Source organism: Piliocolobus tephrosceles, chromosome 13 (assembly GCF_002776525.5).
Source record: "Piliocolobus tephrosceles isolate RC106 chromosome 13, ASM277652v3, whole genome shotgun sequence".
Taxonomy (NCBI): domain Eukaryota; kingdom Metazoa; phylum Chordata; class Mammalia; order Primates; family Cercopithecidae; genus Piliocolobus; species Piliocolobus tephrosceles.
Window position 1 is genome coordinate 78,528,842 of NC_045446.1, and position 17,610 is coordinate 78,546,451.

At 35.3% G+C, this 17,610-nt stretch overlaps 1 protein-coding gene and 1 long non-coding RNA gene across 3 annotated transcripts in view; one reads left to right on the plus strand and one right to left on the minus strand.

The window, feature by feature from the left end:
* LOC111540753 overlaps nt 1-17,610 on the plus strand; it is a 383,731-nt gene that overhangs the window by 164,468 nt on the left and 201,653 nt on the right. The gene's annotated exons all lie outside the window — the stretch shown is intronic.
* Nucleotides 1-17,610, minus strand: part of GRM5 (glutamate metabotropic receptor 5) — a 585,040-nt gene that overhangs the window by 78,569 nt on the left and 488,861 nt on the right. For both annotated transcript variants that reach the window (XM_023209216.1, XM_023209217.1), the window contains exons 6-7: nt 12,300-12,468; nt 5,667-5,793 (exon numbers count right to left, since the gene is read on the minus strand). In XM_023209216.1, the coding sequence (XP_023064984.1) occupies nt 5,667-5,793; nt 12,300-12,468 (296 nt within the window). The remainder of the gene's footprint in view (nt 1-5,666; nt 5,794-12,299; nt 12,469-17,610) is intronic.

The following is a 17,610-nucleotide window of genomic DNA, read 5'->3' on the forward strand; positions in this document are numbered from 1 at the left end:
CACTCACATGTATTTATGTGTAAAAAAAGGAATCTTAATCCTACCACCTGTAAACATCTTAACATTAGGTAGCCTTCATTTAGGATATTTTTCTATGAAAAAATATATACACATACAAATAGTATATGGCTAAATATATAGGTAGACATTAATGTCAATTGATTGCTACTTTGTTTTCTGAACAATTGTTTAATTCCAGGTGGGCTCAGATCTCTTAGCCATGCTAATAATCTTACAGGAGATCTCTTAGCCATGCTAATAATCTTACAGGATTGTGTTGGCATAAAATGAAATAACATTTCCAAGGTGCTGCAAACAGTTCCTGTCACATAGAAAGCATTATATATGTACTGGTTGTTATTATCACAATGAAGGCACTGACCCAAAGGTAACTTGAGCTGTCACATTATAGGTTGAAGTAGGGCAACTATAAGCCAAGTGCATAGAAGAAAGGCTTGCAGTGTTTTCTAAAGCTAGCCCCAAGCCTTTCTGTGGCAGGCTTTGGAATAACTGAAGCCATCAGGACATTCTAGCTAGCAATTCTGAGTGATGTGTTACTTTGAATCAGAGTCACTGAGGTGGGCTTGCACACAGCTATAGGCTTTTTGGAAAAGTGCTGCAGATTTCAGTTAAAGGTTAAGCTTCACATAATATCAACGCAAAGACTTTTCTAGGTTTGGAATTTGTCCCCCACCTAGACCCCCCCTGACACATACACACACTCACATGTATGCATCTAGCCAGAGACAAATCATTTTATTCTTCTGTTTGAAAACCTCCACTAGCCCCACACTGTCTATAGGATAAATTCCACACTTGTTAAAGGCTTACTCACAGGCTGGCCTTAATACCCACTTTAATCTTCATTTGTAACACTCTCCATCATTTTACTGGAGGTTGACACATATTTACTGAAAGCTTACTCTATGTCAGGCATTGTATTAGGTGCTGAGATTACAAATATGTTTAAGAGACAGCTATGTCCATGAGAGACTAACATTTCAGTAGGAGTGGCAGATATATATACAGATCATTAAAATCTAGTTTGCAAAGTGATTTAAAGGGGGAAGCAGAATTAGTTTTAGAAATACAGAAGAGGAAACTTAGCAGTCTACGTATATCAAAGAAGGCTTCATAGAGAAAATAACACCTGAGCAGAGTAAGGGAGGGTAAGTGGGAGTTACTCGAGTAAAGAAAGAGGGGTAAGTACATTCCAGATGGAGAAGACAATATTGATATACAGATAGGGAGGAATAAAATAGCATTCTCTGTGGATGAGAATTATGAACAGTCTTTGACAACAGAATATAAAATGAAAGATGGAAAGCAGTGGTGATTGAAACTAGAAAGATCATAGGAGGGTGGGAAAGAGAGGACATTTTGTATGTCATGTTGAAAGCTTGGAAAATACTACACAGAGTTATAACACCAGTGGTAAGTTTTCAGTGATGGGATTCAGGACACACTACCCCAAAGTATGGCACCTTGGCATTTGAGAAAACAGCAGAAGCAGGAAGGTAACTCTCACCTTCCCCCCAACGTTCTCTCCTGAAGCAAGTCATAAAACTCTCATTTGACAGGTGCTCTCTCTGTACCCAGAGGAAGTGAACATCTGTATATCTCTATAAATGCAAGGTCACAGCAGTCTGAACAAACAGGAATAGCTGAGTTCTCCCCAGCTAACTATCATTAGATCATGCTTTTATAATCCAATCATACTCCCCAATGACTTACCACTTCTCTATCAAACCCAGCATAAAAATACACAAGTTTTCCTGTTTCTTTGTTTTCCTTTCCCTATGTAAAACTTATATTAAATAAATGTAAGTGCTTTTCTCTTGTTAGTTTGTGTCTTGTTCCAAGGACTTCATCCATAAACCTAGGCTGGGAAGAAAAGATAATTACTTTCTCCTATACCAGCAAGGAAAAAAAAAAGACAGATCTGTATTTTGGATACAATGTTCAATAGCAAGATCATCTTCTCCCTTCAGCACCTTCTTCAAGTAGTGTGATGACACCATTTCCTGTGTGCTTGGAAAAAATTTCAGCTTGCTGTCTCCTTTGTTGTTTTAAAGAAGTGTTAGACAAAGCATTGTTTGCAAAATCTAGGGAGATAACGGAGTCCACTTTAATTGGGAATTCTGTGTCAGCTGTGATCCAAGTTATTGGCTCTTTCCAACTTTAAAAATTTTGGTTGTTAAAAGCACCTTGCTTAGAAAAATTTAAATATGTCTGCAACAATTGTCTCAAAATAATAAACTGTGCAATTCCTGCCATTAAAAAAAGATCAGAATTCTCCCTGAAAAAATAGCAAGATCAAAAGTGGATTAAGAGGCATGTGGCATAAATCTAGGGACAAGGAAATAAATTGGAAAGTTACTGCAATATTTAAATATGAGGTGATGAGAACCTAGTTGACTGAAGACTTGCACTAGGAGAGGAGGAAAGGTGGTTAGGAATATTTAGCAATTCAAACCATTAGGGTAGATAAGTGACTGGATATGGGTGGCCATATCCACCCAGGGAATAGAAATGCAAGTTTACAGTTAGTTTATAGTGCAGCATCAAGTCCATTGAATTGAACAGAAATGTTTGTAAAATAAGGACTGACAAGGGACTATTAGTTTGGCCATGTGGTGACTACAGACATCTTCATCTGAAATATTTGTGATAGCATGGTAAGGGTAGGAGGCAAATTGCTTTGATAAATCAAGAGTGAGGAAGATAAAAGAAAGATTTATTACTCAAGAAAGTTGATTGGAAAGAGGGATGAGATGGAATTAACAATGCAAGGATTTGGATTTGTCTTTACACTGTGGAAGGACATTTTTGAGATAACACACAGTATATCGTCTTCACTTTTTTTTTTTTTTTTTTGTAAAGTGAGCTTCAACTCACGTTTCAAGATTAAACTTTCCCAGATTCTCCAGGGTTAGTTTGGCACCCCCACCCTTCCAAAATACTTTGTTTACTCCTCACCTATAGCACCAAGAACACTGTTATTACCTGGTTACATGCTTTTCTTTTGCAAGATTATGAATTTCTTGGGAACTTAGACTGAATCTTTGTATTCTCAATCCAAATTACATTTTCTGGCACAAGCTAAGGCCTAAATTTGTTAAATTAATCAATTAGCACTCGAAAATCTCAAAGACATGTCTGATATTTTCTATAGCTAAAGTTTTGATCTTTATGAAATAATCTACTTTTTTAGCCTTCAAAAAAGAAAATTTGGCAACTTCCTTAACACCTTCAGCATCCAATTAATCTGTATGTCTTGTTGATTTTACCCGAAAGCATATCTCACATCTTCCAATGCACTATTTAGACATTAAAAATTCTTGTCTGCAACTACCCAACTTGTCTTCCTGTTTCCACTTTCTATCCCTCCCCAAATTATTCTTGGTAATGGTAACCAGAATAATATTTTAAAAATATATTTATAATAATGTATTTTTTCTTATACTAAAATCCTTGCAGCGATGTCTCATTGTCTTAATAATAAAACACTCAAACCCTGAACATGTTCTCCTAGGCTGCATAGGTTCTTGCCCCTGCTACTTTTTTGACCTCTTCTGACACTGTTCTCCTACCTGTTTACCCATATACAGACATTCACATGTGCTGTTACCCCAGACTAAAATCTCTTCTTAGTTATTATTTGCTAAATATTTATATTTATCATTTAGGTCTCAGTTAATTTTTATTTTTTCAGAGAAAAATTATATGACCACATATTTAAATTATGACCTCTCTGATATTTCCATGTTTTTATTCCTGTTCTTTGACTTCATATACAATTTGTCAGTGAGGCACACAAATAGCCCATTAGCAAACAAAGAGCTGACTAGCCATGTGCATGTGTTGTTTTATGTCTCTTTCCCCACAAGATGGTAAGACGTTTAAGGACTAGAATATAGGGGACATGTGACACAGGAAGCATTGCTGTTTTTTCACCTCAATTTCTCAAGTATCTAATATTATAATGAAAATAGTAATAATGAAATATTTATCTGCTGAAATAATGAAAGAACAGACTGTGTTCGTTCTCAATATCATAGTCTTACAGAACATGAGACAAAAAGTTACATCTATATATTCACTTACAAGGTGCTTAGCCATGCAAATTAGTTAATGATGCAAGACAGTTTTTCATTTTCACCATAATCTAGTTAAGAAGTAGAAAAACATGTAAATAAATAGTATAAAGAAAAGATAGAAATACTGCTCCTCACCCTTCTTCAAGAAAACCAATCACAGTATTTTTTTTTTTCCTTTTTGGCATTTTTACTGTGTGTGTGCACACAGGCACACTATAGATCATCTATTCAACAAAATTTATTGAAGCCTTTGTGTTTAGCACTGAGTCAGCTCTGGGGAAAACAGGATGAATAAGAACATCAGAAAGCTCATAGTGTAATGGCGAAAAGAAGATTCAAATGTGATCAAAAGGCACTTGGATGTTTTATTAAATTGGATTTTTTTTTTTTTTTTTTGAGAAAAGGGAAAGTCTTCTGTATACATACCAATCACCAAAAAATGGTGAGCTGTCTTGAAAGACCCAGGATCATGGAATTTTTAATAACCAGACTTTTGAAATAAGTGAATACAACTACTATGAATAAAATCATTCGTCCTGGGAGGGATGGAGTCTAACACTGATGACCTTATGATCTTCTAGCCTCTAGAAGTTTTGTGCTAAATCCATCTGAATTCTAAAACCACTAGACAACGTGACATACCACATGGGGGGCTCTCTGCCTGCAAGGCTTTTTTGCTCTTTTTCTTGCATACTCAGTTTATGGGTGCCCTCCTCATGCTCCCATGTCTATAAATCTATGTCCTCTTATTATATTGTAATCATATTTTTAATTTTTTGCCTCCTTTATTAATCTGTGAACTTCATTAAGACAGAGGTAGTATTTTTATTTCTATATTTTTATTTTAGTGGTAGGCAAATAAGCATGAGTGCATTTAATAAATGTTTATTGAAGAAAAATTGTAAGACAGTATGAAAGGAATCATATTCTGTTTATATATTATAAAAATTAGAAAAGATTATGAAATATAGACTGGAGTACACGATGACATAGTCTTTAATATCTGTTGGCAGAAAGAACCAAAAGCCAAAACAAAACAAAAAAGTAAAACAACAAACAAGTAAAATCAAGTCTTGCCCTGTGCCAACAATACTTGAAAACTTATTAGTGGAGACTCCTGATTTCAATTAATAAAAACAATTAAGAGAAGAACTTTAGATGACATTCTGCCCAATTCAGTGCTACCTTTTTGTTCTTGGATATGTCATATTTTCATCACTTCCTGGCTAAAACTTCTTTCTTTTCACCTAAAATGACACATATAACTGGGACCCTATTTAGGAACTTCTGGGAATGTCCTGGGGATGAGGGAAGAATGCCCAGTAGACAAGCTAGGAATTCTGATCTAATTTTGGAGTGAAGAAGGACATATAGGCACATCTCTCCCAGAGATTTGAGGATTTTAAAAAGTAGCTCAATCTTTGGGAAGCTTATGTTCCCAAGGAAATTATTTGTTCCATAAATAAGACTACCCAAGATACGTAACGCTTGGGGATGTGAACCCCCTCTCCCACATCTGCGTCTTTTTTCAGTTTATTTATATGTGGTGAGATTGTGACAGATTACCTGTGAGATCATCAGTGGGCCAAGACCCCAGCTGGCATGCCTTGCATGTATACTCATCAAAGACATACTCATTCTCCTTACAAGGTGTACAGGTCCAACAACAGCTGACTTCTCCCTTTCGGATCACCTAAGGCAAATATTTGAAATTTAGATATTTTTTTGCACAGATAAAAATCCAACAATTCTATATTTCAATGTGCTGTTTTGCAAAGCAGAAAGGCCTTTCACATACATTATTTTAAATAGTATCAGATAAGCAGTATAATTTTTAATATTCTTAATTTATAATTAAAGAAAGTAAAGCTGAGTTTAAACAAGTCCAACATCATAAAGTTAGCTAGTGGCAGGATAAGGCATTAAATTAAATGCAAGTCTTTGGATAATTAGCCTTGGAAACCTGTATTTAATTAAGTACCTGTGCTTGTGCTCATATGTACGTACACATAACTGAATTCACCCCAGGATCTGCTCCACTTCTCCTTTCCTCCAGTTAAGAACGTCTGCTCTCTGGATTTACCTTAGCTTCCTTCCCCCCATTAGTTGAATAATTGTGAGCAAAAAACATTGTATATTTCCTAATCTTCTAAAATCTATCCATATTGATAAATATAATTAGGAATTTGTATTGGGTAGAGCAAAGCAAAAGATTAAGATTTTCCTGGAGATGATCTCTTGATCTCTTTCTACTAAAAGTCTGATTCAACAATTCAGCCCATTCTTTCCTATTTTAGTAGCTTTGTTTTGTTTGACGGTAGATGAGGTCATTCAGACTATTATATACCTCTTAATCTATTTGACTTTTTTAAGGTAATGGAAAATAATTGAAATAATTTAACAGTTGAAAGAGTCACAGATGTTATTCTTTTGAAATAGATGTACCTTTTCTTCCCCACCATTGGTGCATGAAAAGCCTCTCTGGAATAGACAGAATTCATTAAATGTTCTTTTAAATAATTAAAACCGTGGTTAATATTCAGCAATGACCAGATACAGTAATAATTACACTTCGTATTTCTAGTCTGAGATGCTGACTCTAGTAATGACCTTTGATAATAACATCAGCTAGATACCAAATATAATTGTAAGCTGACAACTGTTTTTTACATTTTTTGTAGTATTTCTTCTACTGACTCTTAAAACTACAACAATACAAGCAGGGAATAACGGCAAAAGGGCCTAAAATAGCTTTTCCCTAAAGTAACTAAATAAGTGAGGCAAAATTGCTCCTTAGATCTGATTAAAGTATTCTTCATAATAATATCGACTATTTCCAGGCTCTTTAGTACTTGTCCCATACTGTTATCCCATTAAAGCGTTAGAACAGCTCTGTATGAAGTGGCTGGTTTATTTTTTTCATTTTCTTAAGGGAGAAAACTGAGGTTGAGTTAGCTCACATAGCATGTTAGGGTAAATGAGGGATCAAACAATGTATGTTGGACTTCAAATGCTCATGCTTATAAATACTGAGTCTTATTGGAAGATAGACTGCGTGATATTTTGAAAGATGCAAGGGAAAGAGTACTGGCTTGGGAATCAAGTAGCACCAGGGTTCTAGTCTTATTTATAGCCACTAAGTAGTTGTGCAGCCTTGAGCAGTCCTCCAGCTAATGCTCAGTTTGTTTTAACTGGAACTATTGCTTTTACGATAATAATATCTACCTCATAGGATTTCCTTAGGATTAAATAAAACAACACAGTGATTTGTAAAGTGTAGAAAACTCTAATAATGTTACCCATTTCATTAATAATATGCACATAAATGTCCATATATAGAAATGAAGAATTTCATTTTCAAGGTATACCACACTTGGCAAAACTATCCTTGAACAATTATTAGATTTTGTAATGCAAACAGACATACTGCAAAGCTGAAGGAGTGTCTTTCAGACCTTAGCAGACCTTAGCATGGGTTAGCAAATAAAAGCAGCTGCATTTCCCCCCCCCCCCACTGAAATACTTTGATTTCTTATGGTTCAGTTTTCATTGGTTTGTGATTATCAGGTAAACACCTGAAATTAAAATAAGTTCATGCCTTTTTCCAAGAAGAACTCCAATATTATAATCTCTTTTTGAATCAATAGTGATAACTTAATATGTTTTCCTCTGATCATTTAGAACTTGTTTTATGTTTTCACATTTTATGTTCTGTGTTCACATTTCATGTTCTGTTTCACATTTATTTTGAACACGAGGTAGTGACAATTCTCTTTCAAGATCCTGGAAGCAGTGGTGCTTTCTTTTTTATTTATTTTATTTTTTTGAGGCAGTCTTGCATTGTTACCTAGGCTGGGAGTGCAGTGGCGCCATCTTGGCTCACTAGAGCCTTGACCTCCCCTGCCCAAGAGAGCCTCCCACCTCAGCTTCCTGAGTAGCTGGGACTACAAATGTGTGCCGCCATGCGCAATTATTTTTGTTTCCTACTTTTTTGAAGAGATAGGGTCTCACTAAGTTGCCTAGGCTGATCTTGAACTCCTGAGCTCAAGGGATTCTCCCATCTCAGCCTCCCAAATTGTTGAGATTATACTCATGAGCCACTGCACCCAGTCAGCAGTGCTTTCTTTATGAATAACAATATATAACATATCTGAACCTTTACTAGACTAAACCCTTTCATGGAAACTAAGTTTACAAACTCTGAACAATGCCATGAGATGTTGATATCATGAATTAAATTGCTCAGTTACAACCTTAAACCATATTAAGAAAATCTTATACATTGTGTATTTAATAGAGTATAAATGACATCTGGTTAGGAAAATGGAGTTTGGGATTTTTAAAAAAGGTCGAAGCAAATATTGTTACAAAATAACCAGTATTAAAAATATGATAATAGGCTGGGAGCAGTGGCTCACACCTGTAATCCCAGTATTTTGGAAGGCCGAGGTGGGCGAATCATGAGATCAGGAGCTGGAGACCATCCTGACCATCATGGTGAAACCCCGCCTCTAATAAAAATACAAAAACATTAGCCAGGTGTGGTGGCAGGCACCTGTAATCCCAGCTATTCTGGAGCCCGAGGCAGGAGAATCACTTGAAACTGGGAGGCGGAGGTTGCAGTGAGCCAAGATTGTGCCACTACACTCCAGCCTGGAGACAGAGTGAGACTCCGTCTAAAATATATATATATATATATGTACATACACACACACACACACACACACATATATATATGTGTGTGTGTGTGTATACAATAATAGGGAATAAAATTCTTCTAGTTATGTAAATTATTCCCTGTAGAATAGGGTAGAAAAGTATATATAAAGAAATCTCTCAAATTAGTCATTCAGCATTTAGAAGTTCTTTTTGTTTGTTTGTTTGTTTTGGAGATGGAGTCTCACTCTGTCACCCAGGTTGGAGTGCAGTGATGTGATCTTGCGCCTCCAGGGTTCACGCCATTCTCCTGCCTCAGCCGCCCGAATAGCTGGGACTACAGGTGCCTGCCACAACACCAGGCTAATTTTTTTGTATTTTTAGTAGAGATGGGGTTTCACCGTGTTAGCCAGGATGGTCTCGATCTCCTGACCTCGTGATCTGCCCGCCTCGGCCTCCCAAAGTGCTGGGATTACAGGTGTGAACCACCATGCCTGGTCCTGGAAGTTACATTTTCAAAATATATTACTGTGAAGGGTCAAAAATAAAGAAAACATATATGGTAATTTACACTGTGTAATTTTCTACAGGAAGCACTGGAAATTATGAATATTGATATTCTTAGTGGATACACAAATAATTGTACATGAATTTAAACCCTCGTAATGAAGAGTTTAACTTCAAGATAATTGGCCAAGATGAAAATCTCTTTTGTCTTGATGTAACAAGCGTTAGCAAACATTTGTTTACAAATGATCAAATAGTAAATATTTAGGCTTTGGGCCATACAGTCTCTATTGCAAGTCAGCAACTCAGCTATCCAACTCTGCCACTATAGCAGAAAGTAGCCATGGACAATATATAAACAAATAAGCTTAGCTGTATTTTAATAAAACTTTATTTACAAAAACAGATAGTAGGTCAGATTTAGTCTGTGGGCTATAGTTTACCAGCTCTTGCTGTATACCATAACAAGACATACAGAAAATGTCAGATATCTAATATTTTGAGCCATTTAGCAGATATTAATATATTTATTTTTATCTTCTTTTACCTTATCTTTCTTCTTTCTGGTCTTATGCTTTCCAAATCTTCAGACCTACCCTTTGAAGGCCTTACTATCAATATTAAAATATTTCAGTTTCAGTCTTAATCACAGATGTAAAAACACATGAAATGTCTTCTAAACAGAATGAAGGTAAGGTTGATTGAAAAGACCAAGTTTAGTGGCTCTAGGAATACACTACCTGAAATGTGGTATGATAGTACTTTAAGAACTGTTTGATGAGCAAATAAATTATTTTGATATCATTTTCCCTACAGCATTGTGCACCAATAGCTGCTCTCACCCCCTTTTTATTATATCTTTGTCTTCTCTTCATGAATTTTTATTTCCTGTAAGTGTGGCCACATCTTTTTTAGCCTAAGAGTAATTTTTTAATGTCCTCAAATTAACAAATTATCCCTTACATGCTTTTTATCACACATTTCTTTTTCCTATACTTTTTATTTTTTCAATTGACACATAATAATTATACATATTTCTGGGTTACATAGTGATGTTTTGATACACACAATGTATAGTGACCAGATCAGCGTAATTAGCATAGCCATCATCTCAGATATTTATTATTTCTTCATGTTAGGAATGTTCAGTATCCTCCTTCTAGCTATTTGAAACTATAGAATACTTTTAACTATATTCATCCTACAGTGCTAAAGAACACTAGAATTTATTCCTCCTATCTAGCTGTGATTTTGCTTCTTTTAACAAAGCTCTTCCTATCCCTCTCTTCCTCCTTCCCTTCCTACCCTCTAGTATGCTCTGTTCTAATTTTTACTTCTGTGAGATCAACTTTTTTTTATCTTGCACATGTAAGTGAGAACACGTAACATTTAATTTTCTGTCCATGGCTTATTTCACTTAACATTCTCTTCTCCAGTTCCTTCTACATTGCTGTGAATGACAGGATTTCATTCTTTTTTATGATTGAAAGGTATTCTATTATGTAGATATACTATATTTTCTTTATCCATTTATCTTGGTACTCAATTATCATTATATTCTGTTAAATCTAGCAGGCCCGGATGAAGGGTGAATCCTCAATTTTCATGTCTTTTCCTCATTGTTCCTCTTCTTTGACCTTTTCCTTCTGCTGACTACCGTCTTACGTGACAGTATGCTCTCTGGTCGTCTCTCTCTTTGTACCTGTTGCTTCTCAGCCTCTACCTCTTCTTCCTTTTTTACACTTTGAAAGCAGAAATTCTCCAAGGTATATTCTTGGTCCATATTTATTTTTTATTTACAATTTTAGGTTCTGCAATTTTATCTGTTCTAATAGCTTCAACTTTATTCAATCAATTCCTAAATCTGTATGCTTAGCCTTATTTTTCATTGCTCTAGACCAACCTTTTAATCACTGGATGGCTATATAAACTAACCAATCACCTTTTCTCTAAAGCCACCCCTATTTTTCTATTCCTGGCAATGCCACCTTTTATTTACTAACACTTAGAATTGCAGTTGATTGTGTTGACTTCTTTATCTTCCACAACTCAACATCAAATTGGTAGTCAGCCTGATTGAATCTACATCTGTAATGTTTTCTCCAAATACGTCTTCCAGCCCCTTTTCATTCTCACTGTTTCTTCCCCAATTCAAGACCTTGTTACCACTATCACAGCATGCTTTTAACTTGTCTCTTCTTTCTTGTTTTGTAAATCTATTTATTCATTTTCCTTACCACAGCTCAACTTATGCCAACATCTTGATCAAAATTATTATCTGACTCCTGTTTAATAAAAATTAAGTTCAATGTATTTAGTATGATGTTCAAAACTCTTGACAAATCTGGGTTCAACTTATTTCAACTTTCTCTTTTAAAATAATAATTTAGAGCAATGTACTCTAGATTATTTACTTGTGCTAGACAGTCTTCAGTTACCACTTTTGTCCGTTTTCTTTTACTGTTCTTTCTATGTAAGTGTTCTCTCCCTGAAATCATACTCATTTTTATGGTCCAAAGTTTGACATTTTATTCAGAAGAAATATCTCTATCCCTTTTATACAAACTGATATAGCCCTCTTCTATTCTTTCTTAATGAAGTCATCACATTTTACATAATGTTGCTTATCTGTGTCCATATTTTTCTCACACAGACTGTAAATCTTCTGTCAATAAAGGACATCTCATTTATTTTTGCCTCATCAATATTAACTATTATATTAATAAATATTTGATGAATATTTATTCAATAAATTCGAATTAGTGTCTTTTCTAACTGTAAACTTTGTGTCCAGGAAGTCATGTCTTGAAAGGCTTGGGTGAGCAGAAAGGGTGTGGGCAAACATGATTCATCAACTGGTTCAATCAAACCAACTACTAAGACTATTGTGAGTTGCACATGGAATTTTACAAGGAATGAGTGAGAATTTCTGACATTAGAAGCTTACAATATAAAAAGTAAAATAAGCATCTAAAATTTTAAAAAATAGCCAATGATAATTAACACTGTATGAAAGAAACATAGATTCCATTTTACCTTGATCTGGCCTTTCTCACATGGTTCACTGCACACAGATCTGATGATGTTGCTTTTCTTGGACCATACTTCATCATCATCCATTTTTAATTCTCCATTGTCCCAACTTCCAACATTGATATAATCAAAATAATCTTTTCCCATTTCCTTGAAATTCATTATTTCATACCTTCGGAATAAGAATATGATAATTAAGCAGCTTAAGACGTAAATATTCAGCTTTGAAAAGGCAATACATTTTATTCCCAAAAATGTGTCTACTGTCATATAAGTAACACTGGAATTTTCCATGACAGTACACTTAGAATAACAAAAATAATCTGTCCATTTCACTTTCTTTGCAGAGACCATTTCCGTACTTTCAAGCTTACACCTGAAATAGAAAGTAATCCCATGTGAGAAGGTGACTTGACCTCAGCAGGATGAAAGACAGTTTCAAAATAACTTCAAGAAGTTTAAACAAGTACTACTGTTAGACTTCTACAAAAGATAGACAGGTTTTTGTCTGTATTCAAGTAAAATGATAAAACTTACATTTACTAACCAAGTGAGAAATTTGGTAAATCTTTCATCTTATTTTCAGCTTTAGGGGATATAGAGGTAATTTACAGAGGGCCTCATTTTACCTTTCTTACTTTGTCCATTATCAATGGCTAAATTCATTGTACAAAGATAATTTCGAGGGTGAAGTTTAAAAAAGTTTGAAAATAGCTTCTAAAGCACCTCATGCAATGTAAAAATGCTGGAAAGGAGTAGTTCTTTGTGAGGTCTCAGCTTTTGCTAACTATTGTTTTTTGAGTATGTGGATATAAATGTAAGAAGAGAAAATCAATGTGCTTACTTACAAGCCTTTTCTTATAAGTAAGCTCATTTCTAAAGAAGAATCTCTGAAATAATTTTCCAATTTGAGGATATTGGATAAGCAATATCACCACTATCTCAGTTTCTACAGGTATGTCTCAGGCACACACTGTGCTCACATAGTATTTTATACTGTTTACTCCCTCAGGACTTATAGTACTGACAGATAGACATATAAATGCCTCCTCCAGCCTCCTATGCTCAGCATGCGTAGCTATCTGGAAACTGATATGAATGGAAAATGTTCTAGCTTTTGGATTCAAGTGATGAGATTACTATACTCAAACCAATGTTCTGTACAGAAATACTCAGAACAAAACTGGCATCTATTGAAACTTATGTTATAAAATGATGCCATTCTGTTTTCACTCCAAATCACAGTTTTTACTGTAGGTTTTTTTCCTTCAGAATATTACCTCATTCTTGTTTTGTTGGTTGTTCAGTAACTTGAGGATTTTCCTTTAGTGTTGTCAGTCAGCAACAATTTGGTCTAAATTCTACTTCTAAATCAAAACTACCAATTTATAGGATACTTTCCTTCCCTCTTGGTCACAATTATCCCATGGCCTCGGTTCATGCAATGAGTTGAGATATTAGAACACAGAGCACTGAGGTAAAAAGAACTCTTGTATTATGTCATTGGCTACTTCAAATACATGAGCTTTGAGTATTCAAAGGGTGACTTTCTATGAGCAAATAACCTTTGAAGATTCTAGGATGGGAGAAAGAGAAATGTCAGTGTCAGACTTATTTCTTTGCTACTGATAATTTGAAGAAATATGTGGGTGTTATTCCTCACTCAAAACTGAGCTGTCAAATCCATTTCTAGCAATTCTTAAGTCTGAAAAGTTTAGTTCACACTATTAATTTTACAGATAAAGCACTGAAGCTCAGTGAGGTTAATTAGTACAGATTACAGAGTACGAAAGCGTCAGAGCCAGGACCTAAACTAAGCCTTTAGATTTCAAGTCTGCAGTTCCTTCTTCCATTAGACTGCTCCAAATCCTGGGTAGAGCTAAGAGACCATATTTTCCTTGCTTAAATATTGTAAAAAATTGAACCAATTTATATTATAAGGCTTTTGTCTCTATATCCATGCCTCTTTGTTTTATGTACAATAAATGGTAAAAAGTAAAGGGATCCAGTTTTTGAAGAATAAACATGAAAACTCTAGAGAGTGGAAAATGTCACATTTGACAGGGAACTTATTTTCAGGAAAGTTAAACCTTAATTTCAGTTCAACTCAATAAACTTGTTATAGTTACATTAGAGACAACGAACCCTTCCTTTGGAATTAGCCTTTAGATTACTGGTCATTGTTTCTTAATACAACGCAAACACAAAGAGATATTATCACTCGTGGCTAAAGCTGTGAAAATAGAACATTGCTTTAAAAATCTTTTTTTAGTACACTAAAAAAAGAAATAGATGAGAATATGTCTCCACAAAAGAATATTCTCCCCTTCACTTGTGAATTGGTATGAGCCCTTTTAATTTTCAGAGATAGAATATAGCTTTTATTCTCCATCAAAGGAAAATAAAGTGAATGTTTAAAACATATTTTTATGTAACTTTTAGGTAAGAATCAAAAGACATGACTTCCTGCAATCTTTAGCCATGATTCAATCTAGAAGACTATTTTGTTTCCCAAAAAGATAACAGTAGGCCCGGTGTGGTGGCTCACACCTGCAATCCCAGCACTTTTGGAGGCCAAGGTGGGCCAATTACAAGGTCAGGAGATCGAGACCATCCTGGCTAACACTTGAAACCCCATCTCTACTAAAAATACAAAAAATTAGCCAGGCGTGGTGGCAGTCACCTGTAGTCCCAGCTACTTGGAAGGTTGAGGCAGGAGAATGGCATAAACCCGGGAGGCGGAGCTTGCAGTGAGCCGAGATCTGGACATTGCACTCCAGCCCTGGCAACAAAGAGAGGCTCCCTCTCAAAAAAAAAAAAAAAACCAAAAACACAGTAATTCTGTGTGCTCTTTGTTTTTGATGCCTTTAGTAAAGATCCAACTTGCACATATTCAGCGTCAGAAGCAAAGGTTAGCGTGTCATTCCAATCTCAAGACACTTTAAAATGAATCTCCAGCTCAGTTTCTTTTTTCTCCTTCCCATCCCTGTCCTCCCATTTATCTTCTCCTCCTTCTCTTCTTCCTCAATCCCCCTCCTCCTCCCTCCTCTTCCTCCTCCTTCCTCTTCCTCTCTTTCCCTCTCCATCTCCCCCTCCCCTTTCCCCTCCCCTCCCCTGCCCCTGCCTTTCTTTCTCATTGCACCTCTTGGTTTTTATATTTCTCTGCTTCTGAAATGTTTTTCTCAGCATGTGTGTTTGTATATGTAATTTATTTGATTTAATATCTGTCCCTTCCTTCCCCTTACTCTCTACCTCCTCATGTCTGCTCTTCCTTAACTGGCCATGATTTAAACCTAGAATATTCTAAATAATTTTAAAAATAAATTTTATATATTGCTCAAAATCAAAATAAACAAAAGATATTACAGTAACAGCAACAAAAAGTTCTATTAAAGCATTTAAGGTAAACTAGAGAAAGTCAGGGTTCAATTGAACAGAAATAAGGAAATTTCTAAATGGCTCTAACTCTGAAAATTAGAGAAGATTGTCTTCAGATGATAATGAGGGATTTATTCACGGGGCTTAAACAGGGTTGTTGTTAGAGAAAAGTGAAAAATCATTTGGAGAAGACCGCAGAGTATTACATTTATGTGGATCCTAAGGCTCTTTCTATCTGTAATTCCAATGCTAAGGTGCTTTTCCGAAAAAAAAAAAAAATGTAATTCTTAAATGTGTGCTAAATTATCTGTGGGTTGGCATAATAGATACTCCCAAGCCCTGGCCTATACAACAAAGCACTTACAATGATCTGTGCCTTTGGGGTTGGATAATCACAGAGTAAAGAGAGATCACAGAGTTAGTTAGACCAAAAACATGAATGGCACCTAGTAATGGAACACTTTTATACTACATATTAATGCATTGAACCATTTCAAATGTAATATAAGAAAAAAAATGAAGGTAAATTTTTACTTGATGATTGTGCATGAGATTGCATATGTCCTTGCCCTGTTATTTAATTGACCATACAACCTTAGGCATGTCTCGTTCTTTCTATGACACAGGTTTTTAAATCAGGAAAATCTAACAATCTGCAAGTGTGTACCAGAGTGAGTTGCTATCTCTTTCAGCTTCCTCTGTTTAGGATCCTCCTCTTTTAACTCTTTAACTCTAGAGGATTCCTTAATCATCCCAGGATCCTTTGGTTTCTCACTCAGCTGGGAATACCTTTGATCTGGCAGGATGCTTTTACTCCACAAAAATAACAAACTAATGTCTACAAATAAATTTTTTCAGAATATAGTGTTTTTAAAATTTTGATCCTGGTTGATTAATTGGCAGGCTGTTGTATCAGGTTAGAAGTTGAAGCCCAGGAGACTGAGTTAAAATTTTGACTCTATCATTTACTAGACTGTATTTTTGAGCAAGTCATTGAACTTTTGTAAGATTTTTTTTTGGTTGGAAAAAAGAATGGTAACATTACTTACCTCATAGGTTTAAAAAGTAGAGCACTTGGCTTAGTGTTTAGCTCAGAACACACACTCAATATATGCTACTTATGTAAATGGATTATTTTGAGAAACAAAAGGTGGTAAATCACCTTTTCCTGAGTCTGCTTTATGCCCTTAGAGGTCAACTCTGATAATTTATTAATGGGTTAATGTTATACTCAAACCTAGTAGTGCACTCAAAGCAATCCTGAATTCCCAGAAATTGTTTGCAAAATTTTAAGTATATTGTACTTGAAAGAATATCTATAAATTTTGTCTGAGTCTTGAAGGGATGATTGTTCCAATAAAGATTAAGAACCCTTTACAACATATTTGAAGGATTATGAATAAGGCAGCCATATTCTGCCTGATCCATCAAGGTTTCCCATTGGAATAGAGCTGGACCTTCTGAGGCATCTCCTCCCTTCCTGGTTTGTGGAATGGGTTTGGGTACTTGACATAAAAACTCTTGAATTGGTGGAGCTACAGTCATCAAATTCTATCAACAAGTCCCAAGCTGATGTCAGTACTCTAGAGATGCACATGGGAATAGTAAATTCCTGTGCAGATATCTGGGCCCATGCCTTGACCTGAGCCTAAAGACTGAACTCATTGGTCAACCTTCCCATAAAAGATTTACAACTGTGAAGTTTTGTTTGGCCCTCAGAAAATGCTTGTATTTTTTCCTTCATGGATATATGGAAGAGCCAAAAAATAGAAAACAACATGTGAAAAGTCAACTTATTTTGGCAAACAGCCTAGTTATAGCAATATTCTTCAAGTCTGTAGAATAGAAAAAAAAACCTAGGTTTTTCACTTGGCTGTATGACCTGAAACTAGCTATTACCTATAAGTCTGGTATGTGAAATAGTAACAGCTGCATT